Below are 13,922 nucleotides of genomic sequence, written 5' to 3' on the forward strand. Positions count from 1 at the left end.
AGTGACACAGATGATAATGACTTTCCAAATTATCTGGCATAATTATTTTTGACAGCTCATAAAATACACCAGTAAGTGTCTCTGCCACAGCTGATTAAGTAGTTAAACTTTTATTGAAGCAAGTGCAACTGACACACAACTCTGCAGTAAATATTTGGTAGAAATCTTTTGCAGAGCAAATGCATTGCTGTTTTTTTGTTTTGTTTTGTTTTTGTTTTTTGTTTTTTCCTGCTGCTTTCTCTGTTGATAGCGGTGAATATTTGACAAAGAAATATATATTTAAAGTAATATTGACTTTGTGTTTCATTTTATATTACAGTAAGCAATAAAGGCATATGGTATACTATAGATCTAAAATATGACCACCACCAAAGTGTTAAAACACCAGATGAATTAAACTGAACACAAACAATTAGTCAAATGGCAGTTAATAGAAGTGTAATTCCTTGCTTGTGCAATAAACAGTCCACCCAAGGGCATACTGAAGCTGTGTGGCTAAACACTTAAGTTGATGTATGCATTGTTCGGGCAGTGAAGGATAAGGATAAGAAAGTGTCTTTTCCAATGTGTCTCCTCAATATTAAGGATTCATGCTGTGTCAGATGCTGAGTGGATCTCAGCACTGAGACCCACGAAGGCAAGGGCAGCTCTGCACAGAAATCATCCTGAGATACACTTGCGATGTAATTAGCACATGAATTATTTCTGTGCAATGACATGCCTCGGCGCCTCCTGACTTTGCTTTTGTGTGAGGACTCTCTCCATGTGTGCGGCCCAAGTTAGACATGTGCCAAATGACAGTCATTTATAGTCAGCCACTGCTTCTCCTGCCCCAGTAATCAAAAGTGGATGGTAACCTCTGCTGCTCTCTTGCAGTGCACATTTTAGGTCTGTGCTGGCAACCTTGACAAGGTTATATCCTAATTGAGCAGCTTGTTAAGATGCATATGGCAAAGATTTATTGCTGCTAGCACATTTCAAATTTGCCCAGTCAAATTTTGAGCTACTGTCAAATGTTACTACACACCCGTTCATGCAGTTCATTGCTGCTAATAGTAACTAATCACTGACAGTGATCAGGTATGATAAATTAGCGTTGATAGCTGCATTACATTGTACATTTCTTATAGGAGCAAAAATATATTTATAGTCTCCTGCTCTTTAAATTTATGTATAATTAAGTGAAGCCATAACAAGACATTAATATCACAATGCTCCTGCTTCTTTTGATGAGGATATTGATCCTCATCTCCCCAAGACTTACAATTATTATCTTTTGGACTCTGTAGAAATAGACTGGACTTTGCAGATTAGTATTCAGTACATTACACTGCCTCTTCACTGTAAAGCAGTTGTGATCCTGTAATGGACTGAGAGCAAATGAGAGCCTTGCAGCTGGAAGTGTGGTAATATGTGTACGGTATTCATTCACTGGTTGTTTGATGCATATTTGGCTGTCTATGAGTGTTTATCTTTCCAGTATCTAGCTTTTATTTTGATGCCTTGTTAGACTGACTTACCTGTTGTTGGGTCTTGAAGAAATAGAGATGCTTGCATGCTTTTATCTTTTCCCACTTGGTTCATGGGATAAAAAGAGGCGCCTGTGTATCATCAAGAGATTGACTACCTTGTCTCTTGCCACCATCATTAAGCCCTCAAGATACTGCTTTTGGAGGTATTTGTTAAACCCACTCCACAGAAACACTTTTGCTGGTGGGGAAGTGCACCAGAAGATCTACTTTAATGACCCAGTTGCCAGCTATAAATGTCTGCCCATTTTTATCTCAGACATATATTTGATCTTGACTTTGATCTCCTATAGGTTTAAACAGGAAGCCTTCTTCATGTTTCTTGCAAACCTTCTGCTGAAGCTCTCTGAGCCTTTTCAGCAGAACGTCAAAAGTGTAGACACTCACATATGTCATCATTTATCTTATTTTGTTGTAAAAAAAATGTCATGTGATATTGTGATTCATGTGGGCTGAGCTCGTTCTGCATAATTACATTTTCAATGGCACTGGCTGTCTAAAGCATGGCAGAGAAATTGAGACGTTATTGCAGTCTGGTCAGTTTCAATAAAATTAAATATTTTCTCTGACATGCAGATTAATGTGGCTAGTGAGTCTGCACATTACACCTTGTTTTGTAAGCTGTCTGCCTTTCTTATATGAGGGCATTGCAATGTCTGATGGTTAGGGCAGGAGTCTGTATTGTTATTAGAATTTCCTTCAGTTTATGTGTCAAAAGTATTCAGGAAAACAAATTCTTTGGTGTGTGTCTTTTTCTGTAGTGTGTTGTGCATGCACCCACATCGGTTTGTTGTATATTTTGTTTTCATGCATGCATGATTATGTGCGCAGGTGTATGCATCATCAATGTAGCAATGCCATTTACAGCTGTGGATGAGGTGGTTTTTGTATCCCTGTGGGAGCTGATCCCAGAGGATGGTTGCCTGCGCACCTGAGTAACACACTGCCAATTAAAGTGAACTGACATGGACTGTGTATAATCTGGCTGATACACACTAAAATGACTTTGTTAGTATTACATTTTATTAGACTTTATGGTCTCGTTCCCACCACCTCTTAAACCTATCAAACCTATCAACCCCTAAAGTGCTATTTTGTACTTTAGAAATTACATCATCTTGAAGTCATATTCTTTTTCAAATGCTATAAGGCATCAAATTATCATACTTTAAGATTAAAGAATGCTCATATACATATATATAGTTGGACTATAAATAACTGGATGTACAGCACCTCCGACCTTCCTTCTAATTTCAGGTGTTGTAAACATAGCTCTGCTTTATGTCAGCAACAACTGTAAGGTAATATTTAGTTCTGACTTTGCTTTGCTCCCCTATATGGCAAAATTGCACCAGCTATGTGTTATAAATATAAACTTATACATTTGTATATTTCAAACATTGTATATAAAAGATAGACAAGCCCACTGTGATGTCAGCCCCTGTTTTTCTGTAGAGTGGTTTTGAAAATCAAAAATGCACAAAGTGTAGAGCATGAGTGTAGCTCAGTAGACAGCTAGCAGCCAGCCACCTGTGGTGGGACCCTTCCACCTGTCACTCAAAGCAGGTGCGCCCTTAATTATATGTGATTTTTACTTTCAATATAATTTTAATGGGCGAGTTATATAAATCCCTGTATAGTGGAAAGTGAAATTAGCTATTGAGATCAAAATTGTTTTTTTTCTGCTGTAAAGTTGGCCATTTGAACACAGCGGTATGTGGAGACTAATTCGCTTTTGGATCCAGCCTCAAGTGGCCATTTGAGGAAGGGCAGGTTTTAATACATCGGCATTGTTTCCACTTGATTTCAAAGCGAGAGTCTAAGTACTGTGCACGCCACAGTAATAAAAACATTATTATCATCAACATAATCATCGTCTTAATATTGCCACTTATAGTACTGATATCATAATTGTTACTAAATAAATAACACTGAACTGTAGTAACTACTAGGAAAGCATCTCATGAGGCAGATTTCACCCTGGTAACTGCATCTAACTTTATGGAGAAAGTAAAAGGATGCCTTCTACCTACAGTCCCTCTCACCAGATGATAAACACAGTGCTATCTGTGATACTCTTGGCAGCAATCATTTAGTGTGGTGATTGCTCTGTGTGAAAATGTAAATGCTGTGGAATATGTAGCTACCGTAATTTACAAGACTAAACACCCTGAGACACAAACAGTTTTTTATTTTTATTTTAAAGCAGCATGTTACCATACACTCAAATTTAGCAGATTTGGGATTAACTGCCATTGAAGGTAGTTCTGAAAAACTGCAGGCTGGTCTTCTTGAAGTATGATTCAGTTATTGGTTAGTATATGCATGGTTCAGGGTGCAGGATGACAGAAATCCAGTGAGGATATGATGAAACACAAACTATATCTTTAAATGAAACACAAACAAAAAAAAAGCAACAACAACAAACACTTTAGGAATACTTTATTTGCTTGCAAGGACATTTTTTCAAATACAAAAAAGAATACTTAATGATAATGATAATACACTTTTATAATTAAATGAAGTATCATTATAAAAAGTCGTATACAGTATAGCCAACAAAAGTCAACAAAAGTCAATCGCTGCGATGCACTCTCACTCACAGTCTATGTACACATATGTAAGCAAACAAATGCAGCGGATACACATCTTGAATGACTTGAGTGCTTTTAACCTTAAAGACAAGCTAAATGGCAAAGCCAATTATGAATAAATGTCTCAGTGAACAACGTTTATCTGCAAACTGGTGTTAGGGTATGGGGGGGGCTATTCTGAACACAGCAAGACATCCTTCATACTGTGAATCTAAATGACACTGTACTTGAAGCTGGCGCAGTATGGTGTCTGACAGAACTTAGTATGTGTATGCACACACACATCTACACATTGTGACTCTTTCAGCTAATGCCTGGATACATTTAATGCAGCTAATTGCAGCTTGCTCAGCTCCTATTACTGCTGCTCTGTCAACATGATCACCAACAAAAACCATCAGGTTCACAGATTTAATGTTTTACTGCAAATATATAAAAAAATTGAATGACTGATAAATAAAAATTGATATGACATGCAACAATAAATGCGTTGGGAATGCCTGCCTGACGTGCAGAGCAGTCTGAGACATGATAATCATGTAATATGTTTTCAAAGAATGCAGCACTTCAGAAACTCTTACATCTGTCATAACGTAGGAGGCTTAGGTTGGCATCATGATGCCAACTTCCATCATTTTAATTGGTTGCCAGACACTGACTTCTATATCATTTTAAATAGGCTGCCAATCAAGCAAGGAAACAGAGAGTGAATGGGAACAGAGCACAGATGATTAAATAACTTTGGTATCCACTCTGGCTTTAGTGTCCAATTTTATTTATCTAGCATCTAGTCCTTAAAAATCCCCAGTGAATCTTACTGTTTTTCTAGAACTGTAAACCTCCTCTGGAAAAAAAGGACCTTTTACTTCAGCTTGTTACTGAGAATGGAAGAAAGGTATTTATTGGTCTGAGGAAGGTGAGTGTTGGTGATCTCTTTGACAGGGAAACAGTGACGTCGAGTTTCATCAGCTAATTCTGGGGACTGTCACGAACAAGATGACACTGCTGGAGATAGGCACAATAATTACTGTGTCTGTTTTAGTCATGCCTACAGGTATAATACTCTCTACCCAGCCCCTTAAAATAGCAATGGGTCCCACTTGGTCCCACTATGTGTCATCCTGTGTTCTGTCTCTGCTACTACTAGAGCACAATCCTATTGTTGGAATTATTAATGCTATTTATGCCGTATATCTAACATGGTTTAAGCAACTTCAAATGTTCGCAATAATGTGTTTGTATTTCAGTTGATTAATCATTTTTCATCAATGTCTGTCATTCTTCATTGTGTCTTCTTTAGGTTCTTTAGCCATTTTCACAAATGTATTACATCATCTGATCAAAAATGTCACAGATTTGAATAATGGCAATTAAAACCAAAGCGGTATTTTTTCTCATATCCTACCAAGTCTCTCTCATGATTTAAATGTTGACAGGCAGTATGCTCCCCTGGGTGCAGGCTAATTTAAAAAGAAGTCATAGAGTAGCAGATGTCAGATTAGTGTCATAACAAAGTGACTGATGAGGAGCCTCCTGGTCGCTCGGTCACACGCTGACACTGTTGTACATATGCTCCAGTTTGTGCCCCCTTGGTGTTTCATGATAAATGAGCAATTTGGTTCCACATACTCAGATTCTATTAACTGAGTGTTAAAGGGTACTTTGGAAGCACAAGACTTGTGTGGTGACACTTAAGACACTCATGAATTACCATGTGGGTCATGGTAAACAAATATTGATAACAACTTTATGAATACCAGCTTTGAATTATCAGCAGGGCTATAACAGGTGTGATGAAGCTGATGATGTTGATTTATTATTACCTTCTTTAACCTACAAGCAGTGTGTATCTTTCACAACCTAGGGTCCTCTACCACAAGCTTGAGAGTTTGAGGGTTCTGCGCAGTATCTTAGCTGCACTTAGCACTGCAATCTTCTGGACAGAGAGCTCTGATTTGTTAAAGCCACTCTTTCAGTTTAGGAGCCACAGCTCCAAGTGCTCCTGCCACCACTGGCACCACTTTGGCCTTCACCTTCCATATCCTCTCCAGTTCCTCTTTCCGGCCCTGGTACTTCTCCAGCTTCTCAAACTCCTTCTTGATGGCGCTTGGAACTGCTACAGGTGCAGCTCAATAAATTAGAATATTGTGGAAAAGTCCATTTATTTCAGTAATTCAACTCAAATAGTGAAACCTGTGTATTATATAAATTTAGCCCTTTTATTCTCCATAACCTTCTGAGGAGTCTACCATCTGGACCTGGGAGGGTCTAGCCCATACTTGGTGCAGATATTTCTGTGCACAGTGCCAGCCACTTGGTTGTACAGTGTATGCTGTTCCTGTCTGCATTTTACATCTTTCCACTGTGTCTCTGAGGTCTCTCTGCACAGTCTGCACCTGGGGTTCTGTCTGGTTTGGTAGACCCCTTCTTAGATTGATCTGGCACTTAGTGCCTGTTCTTGTGCTGTTATGATCAGTGCCTCAGGGCTGTCTGATCGGCCAGGCTTTTCCAGCCACTGGAAGCATGCTATATTTAATATTAAATGATGTATTTCAAGTAGTTCAATTTCAATTTTCTGGTGATGGAGATTTAAGAGCAAGGCACAAGCAACAAAAATGGGGACAAGAATCATGTTCTCATATATCTAGGTGTTAAACGTTTGGAATGTAGAACACAGTAATGTAATATATGGCTCTTTAAAGCATTTTTTAAAAATGGTACCTTGGTGACATTTATGCAGCTTTTTCTATGTTTGCACTGTGGTATACCTTGCTGTTTGTAGTGTCCACATGCAGCACCATACCTTTTTGAATTTTTGTGACACAAATTTAATTTGCGTGGGGAATAATTGTATTACTTGAATCAGTATGGCTAGTTTGTTCTACACCACAGCCACAGATACATTTTAACCATAGAGAATGATCCTGAATGGCACTAAGAATTACATACTATTGATTAAAAATTATTTATATGGCAGAAGTCAGATGTAAACTGAGATGAGGTGGTCATCATTATATTGACCACATCTCTCCACATTTGAATTTAGGAAAAGAAATGACTCATGCTGTTTAAAATGTATTCTGCTACAGGTAGATTTTACAACTGTTGAAAATGTTGGTGTAAAGTGGATGTTGGTAAAGAAAGATGTTCTGTTTTTGCTTGAAAAAGGTTTGAATGACTCCGAGCAACAGATTGTGACAAGTTTTCACCTGTGTGTCTATTTATGTTTTTTCCCTAGGAGCTAAATTTTGACTTTGTTCATATCTTTTTCTGTCCTCTGTTTTCTGAAAAAGACCGAAGAAGCCCTCTTATCCATATTCTCAGTCAGTGCCATGACTCAAGGGTGTTAAGGTGCCAGCTGCTTGCTATAGTTTGATTGACTGTAGACTGTAGACAAAGAAATGACAGGGACACACCCAGATACCCAGGAGAACACAGTGAGAAAAAAAGATCTTCAAGATCAATTAGCTTTTTTCGTGGTAGGAAGATGACACATCTGTGTGACACATCAGCACTTAAATATTAACACTACAGATTGCTACGGCTGCTGTGATTGTGTGTCTGAAAGAGATGAACGTACAGGCATACACCTCACTAGATGTGCTGTATGGTCTTCCTTTGAAATCTCAGAAATTATATACTAGATGCACAAAGTATTCAGGACTCTCTTTGTAGTATAATGAGGTGAACTCAGTTGGAAGTTATTATTCCTTTCAAGAATATGTATAAAAGGGATACTTTTCAAAAATGTCACATTTTAGTTCCAGAATGTGCTTATTCCTCAGAGGGTGGGGTTTGATTTAGTAATCAGTATTTAACAAGATCCTGCTCAAAAATACAGTATGTGTGCATTAAGCTACACACCATGGTAGGCCAGCTATCTGCAACTGTGTTTGGTAGAGGGTGCTGTCAGTCACTAACATCTTTTTGGTACGCGCATGTAAAATATTTTACTGTATACATGACATTCAAGCTGAAGTATTAAGGTTTAAGCAATATTATCTTCTAAAGCTGTATGTTGATTACAAGTACAAAACATCTAGCCAAAGTTGCTGCTCATGTGTTTTGGAGCATTAGTGTTCATTTGGATGCATGTTAGGTCTGTCTATAAGTCTATATCTGTCACTCGTCTTTTAGAACTCATATTTGACTCATTAGCTGTTACGTGCACAACCGTGTTTACAATTTAGTTTGTCTGCACTTTGGTGATGCACAGTTTTTGTTTTTCTCTTTTCCCTGCAAAATAGCTGCATGCTGTGGCTAGAAATAAGATGTATGAAAGCAGTGAGACTGAACCAGAATAATAATGTTATGGGTTATAAAGCTAAGACTACAAGCTACAGGATGCTGGAAAAGCTTTGGAGCTATAGCTAGTTTGATCATTCTTAGTGGGTTCATCAATAGAAAACAATAAATACTAGACTAAATCTACTAAATTATTAAAGAGGAAGTGGTATGCTATTATGTTAGCAGGAAGCTGAAGGAATCCTTTGTGTAAACTTGTTTGTCTCTCTGGCCCCTGATGGTCCAAAACACCTACATGCAGCTTACTATAGGCTATAGACTTACAAAACAAGTGGTAGAGAATGTGTATACTGTACAAGCTAAAAACTAGGGTATATGCCTCCACAGTAAACAAAGACGATAGCTTGCATAATATAGTTTGAGTGACTTATTAATCACATATGGAAAGACAGTTAAACAGATTCACCTATGTGTGGGAGAGCCGACTGCCATTGGTGACCAGATGGAAGCCTGAGTGATTGGTCTGACACTTAACTTGGCTCAGAGCTTGAGGGTGAAATTCTTCCAAAAGCAAAATGTTTTAAAGCTTGATGAGTCACACCACAATAAAAATCAATGTAAACATGTCTCTTGTGTATTAATATATGCAAGCAAGTTAGTTAGTTAGTGTTCTCATATTCATTCCCTTCAAATCTCTTAGTCAAATAATGGGCATAACACTGAATTAAATGATTTTTTTTATTTATTTATCACATTTCCTTTTTGAAATATAGCCTACTGCAGCCGAGCGCAGACCGATGCTCATTGTTCTGCTTTATTTGCACCTACATAATGTTTGCATCAAAGTGAACCACACTGCCAGCGTTTGAATGTAAACACAATTCTCTAAGGAGATGTACACCCCTGGTCCAGAAACTGCCTCTGGGCTGAGCCCCAAGTGTTGTAAATTTTTAACAGTGCCCCTGCTGTACACACACAATTCATCCTCTATTGGTTAGGCGAATTAACTGTGCAGGCCCAGGGATGTGTAGAGAAAGAAATGAGAATGACCTCAAACTATTGGCTCTGTTTGTTATGTGCTCACTGAGCATGTGGAGTGAGAATGGGTGGGTTTAGTGAAGAGGGTAGAGGGCTTTCATTTTTACTGACAGGGGGCTCAGACACTGAGGGAATGACCAAAGAGTGGTGAGATCCAGTCAACTTCAATTACAGCCCCTTGTAGTTTTCCCAGAGGTGCACTACAGTGCCTTTAAGGGGGAATCAATGAGGTGACAAATTGTTGTGGACAGCAACTCCTTTTATTTGTTATCTTGTATCCATGCCCGCCCGGATGCTATTCTAAGCGTGTGTGTGTGTCAGAGAGAGCTAGTGCATCTGTGTGTGTTTGGCAATTATGAATGCGTAGTGCTCCCCATTTATGATAATTGAATGCTTTGGTCCATTTGTGTTTTGGTTGTTTATTTTCTGCTAGTGGATTTAATGGCTTGTTATCTGTCTAAACCTGTTTTTAAATGCTTTCTAATGGATGTTCACATGCATCACCTACTGATGCTCAGTGCCATTTTTAAAATTTAATAATAACAACAGTTTTAAGGGTTTTCTCAAGGTTATTTTTGCTTTTTCAAGTCTGCGGATATCTGATGACTGATGAATATTGACTTGCTTGCATGCATTGAGAAGCATATGTAGTTGAATTATCTAAGTGTTTTTAAAGGTGGGAGATGAATATGACAGTGCATGTGAATCTGTCCCAGTTGTGCTTTCTAAACAGTTGTATTCTGGAAGATTGTTAGGAAACCTGATAAATGATGGCGTTTGAAGTATGGGGGAGATGCACAGTACAGCTCTAGGTTTAGCAGAGTCATTTGTAGAAGAAGAAAAATATCAGGATTGTCTGATGTAAGAAATGTACACATTTCCACTAAGTCACAGCCGCAGTAGTCCAGTCGAGACTATGTGTGTTCTGAATTTCACAGCTGAGGTCATTTATTAATGTGTGCTCACATTATATGTGGTACCCCCCCCCTCCAAAAAAAAGAAATAAAAACCAAGTGTAGAAATTTAACAAGTAATTTATCTAACAGACATCTGTGGTCCATTTTATCTGTGTAAAGGTGAAAAAATATCTCTGTCAGTGTTAGTGTAGCTTGTGGTCAGTGTCAAGTTTTATATTGTTTGATGTTGCTTTTAATTGTTTGAATTTTAGTCTAGTTTTTAAGTGTGTGCCCATGGCTCTGTGCATTCATCTGTGCTGCTGGCAGAGAAGTGTGTGTAGACTAAATTTATTGGTAACAACAGTGCATATCACATAATTGATTTAGATGTGCTGCAGGACACATTGTTATGTGATATGCTGGTAAGGTGCGTTCATTTCTTACTGTTATATGTGTGCATGACTATAATTACTGTGTGTGAATTTGGTGTTGGGTCAGATGAACTGATGGGCAGTTTACAGCAAGTGCTGTGAAGTCTGCAAACAGAATGTGATACGTGTATGTGCCTGTCAACAACTGCACATTGATGCACAGCAGCAGCAAGTGCTTGTAGTACCCAGCCTTGATCAGAAAAAGACAGTAACATTAGATAAGAGACACAGAACATGTAACAAATTAAACAAAAGGAAAGCCGAGCAGTCATTCATTTGTATGGTACATCAGTAAAGGAGTACATAATCACTGTGCACAAGGGAGACTTCAACCTAGTTTGACATGTGAAATCCAGTAGTGTCTGTGTAATTACTCTACAAATGTATGGTGAATAATAAACTGATGCAGTGCTACTCTTTACACACCTGTGCTCTAAACATACCTTCCATCACATTTCAGCTTGCTACCTCTCTCCAGTTTCAGTGGGTTTAGCAGTATTCCAAAACTTTTTAGAGGCCCATTCACTTTTTTTTTCGAACAGGCACCCACGAGGCTGTGATATTAATGCAACACATTTCTGTTTCTTTGTCTCTGCAGGAAAAGAAGAATATGTTGCAACCTTCAAAGGATCTGAGTTCTTCTGCTACGATTTGTCCTTGAACCCGATTCAAAGCAGCAGTGATGAAATCACGTTGTCATTCAAAACCCTACAGAGGAATGGACTGATGCTGCACACGGGAAAATCAGCTGATTACGTCAACCTGGCACTGAAAAATGGGGCAGTCTCACTCGTCATTAATTTGGGGTCTGGAGCCTTTGAAGCTCTTGTGGAGCCAGTCAATGGAAAATTTAATGACAATGATTGGCATGATGTCAAAGTAACAAGGAATCTACGTCAGGTAACAGTACAGAGGGTGACGCAGAGACTCAGTAAACGAATCAAAACAAATGCACTTAAATCATTACCATCATAAAATATATTATTTGTTTAAGGCATTGTAATCAGATTGCTAAATTGAATCATGGTGGTTTATGGTGGACATAAAACAGAACCGCAAGTGAGCAGGGGCATCTAGATGTGAATCAAGACCTCTATTAAGTTAGTATTGTTGATTTTAAAGAGGAATCCAAAGCATTCAGACTCATTCAGACATTGGACAACAAATGCAAAATGTGACATTTATTTGAGTTTAATGTTTTCAACCTCTTCTAGGTTTATGTATGGTTTATTACTATGACTTACATGTCCTTAAAAGCAGTTACATTTTTCACAGTTTCCAGTATTTACATAAATTTAAAATATGACTTAAGTCAAAATGTCTGTGCAGCAGGAACAGTGTTGATAAGCTTTAAGAAACATGGTTTATTTGATTGTTTATGGTTTATTTTTCATTCACAAAAAATATCTGACCACATGCCAAACTTTTGTAAAGATGGTACAATTATTGAGAACTATTATTTGTTAGATCCGCTCGGACACAGAGGTGAGCGAGCAAAAAAAGGACGGACCCAGGTGGCTGATTTCAGTGCAAGTAGTGCTCAGTTTATTTACAGCGATATTTTACAAGTGAATAACCAGGTTGAAGTGGGACCAGGTGTCGAGCCGCAGAAGGTGAATAACAGTCAGTGGTGGAATGATGAGGGAAAGGCCGGGCTGCGGCCGCTGGGACTCACTCCTGGGCTGGTCGTGGTGGAAGGTTGCTGAGGAGACAGAGTTAGTACATGCAGTTAATGGGAGACTGTGCATCGACCTGCGTGGTGGAGATGGTGCGGGGTTGAGGAGGTCCGTGGTCCGGAGAAGCGACAGAGGGGAGGAGGCTGAAGACAATGGGGCACAAGTAGTGATGTGACGCTCCGTATCGAGGCTTCGAAGCGTGTGCCGAGTAGGGGAAGGGGCGTTTCCGCGATGCGCGTATCGAGGCTTGCGTCATTTAGGGGAGGAGCTGAAAATGATGACGTCAGAAGCCTCGCTGCCCGGCTGTACCACGTGACTGATTCAGGAAGTGGTTCGGATTTTCAAAAAAAAGAAATCGCCTAAGACCTGCCACAGTGGAAAAAACTGTTGTTTTTAAATAAAAACCAATGATTTTAAATAAAAACCAATGATGTGTCCCCTAAACCATAATCACTGGCCATACCTCAACGTTACAAAAGCACAATCATTGTCCATACCCCAACCCCAACCACCCTCACCCATCACTACAATACACATGTTTTGCATACTTCTTTATTTTGCTGGCAGTTTTATTCACAGGCTTTCTGCAAAATGCCACACACTTCAAATTCATGCCAACTGATATTGTTGCATCCAGTAGATGTCCTACTACAGCAAATGAAGCTTGAACCAATTGGATGAAAGGCTTCATTGCTTCATGAAGCTTCATCTGCCCATCACTACATTTTATATTCGATCATATAATTTGTTATGTTTTTTTAAACCAAAATGGTCTTAAGAGTAAAACATTTCTATGATGCTGGATGTTTGGAAGCACCTAAGGCCTACCCAGTAAAGTAAAAAAGTACTTATATGACATGTGTTCATCATTAATAAATCATTAATACAGCTTATTTCCATTATTTAAATGGATAAGAACATTTTAACGCATTAGACCTGATAAGAAGTCCACCTACAGTATGGATAAAGTTTACACCATCAAAGCATAAACCTACGGCTACACCTTTGTAATTAAAGTTAATGAGCACAGACAAATCCCTCCAACTGGATCTATAGGGTCTAAATAACCATCCTAAATAACGAAGAAATAATTAACACACTGGTGAATGCGTGCAGCACCCAAGATAATACCATAAACCCCACCCAATATCGTACCACTGATGACGAAATTTATTCACTGTTTAATCGAGGACAGCCAAATGTAGCGAGTCTTACTAGCCAGACTGTTCCTAGCCACCAGGCTAGTGGTAGCAACGTTACAGAAAGAACTTTAACGCTAGCTTAATGCTAAAAGTTGTACTCTCACAGGTGTCTGCAAACTGCCTTAAAGCATAGTCGCAATAGCCACTTTAGTCTTTCATTCAATATTCTCAAGTTTCATTCCATATATTCAGCTTTTCATTATATATATATTCAGACTTTTATTATATATTCTCAAGATTCATTCAATATATTCAGCTTTTCATTATATATATATTCAGACTTTCATTATATATATTCCCAAATTTCATTC

At 38.5% G+C, this 13,922-nt stretch overlaps 1 protein-coding gene across 2 annotated transcripts in view; it reads left to right on the top strand.

Moving 5' to 3' along the window:
• Nucleotides 1-13,922, top strand: part of LOC109961965 (neurexin-1a) — a 241,003-nt gene that overhangs the window by 67,737 nt on the left and 159,344 nt on the right. For both annotated transcript variants that reach the window (XR_002275197.1, XM_020603263.1), the window contains one exon: nucleotides 11,332-11,633. Coding sequence is in view for 1 of the 2 variants with exons in the window: in XM_020603263.1 (XP_020458919.1) it covers nucleotides 11,332-11,633 (302 nt within the window). In the remaining variant the exon portion in view is untranslated. The remainder of the gene's footprint in view (nucleotides 1-11,331; nucleotides 11,634-13,922) is intronic.

Source organism: Monopterus albus, unplaced genomic scaffold, assembly GCF_001952655.1.
Source record: "Monopterus albus unplaced genomic scaffold, M_albus_1.0 scaffold60.1, whole genome shotgun sequence".
NCBI lineage: Eukaryota > Metazoa > Chordata > Actinopteri > Synbranchiformes > Synbranchidae > Monopterus > Monopterus albus.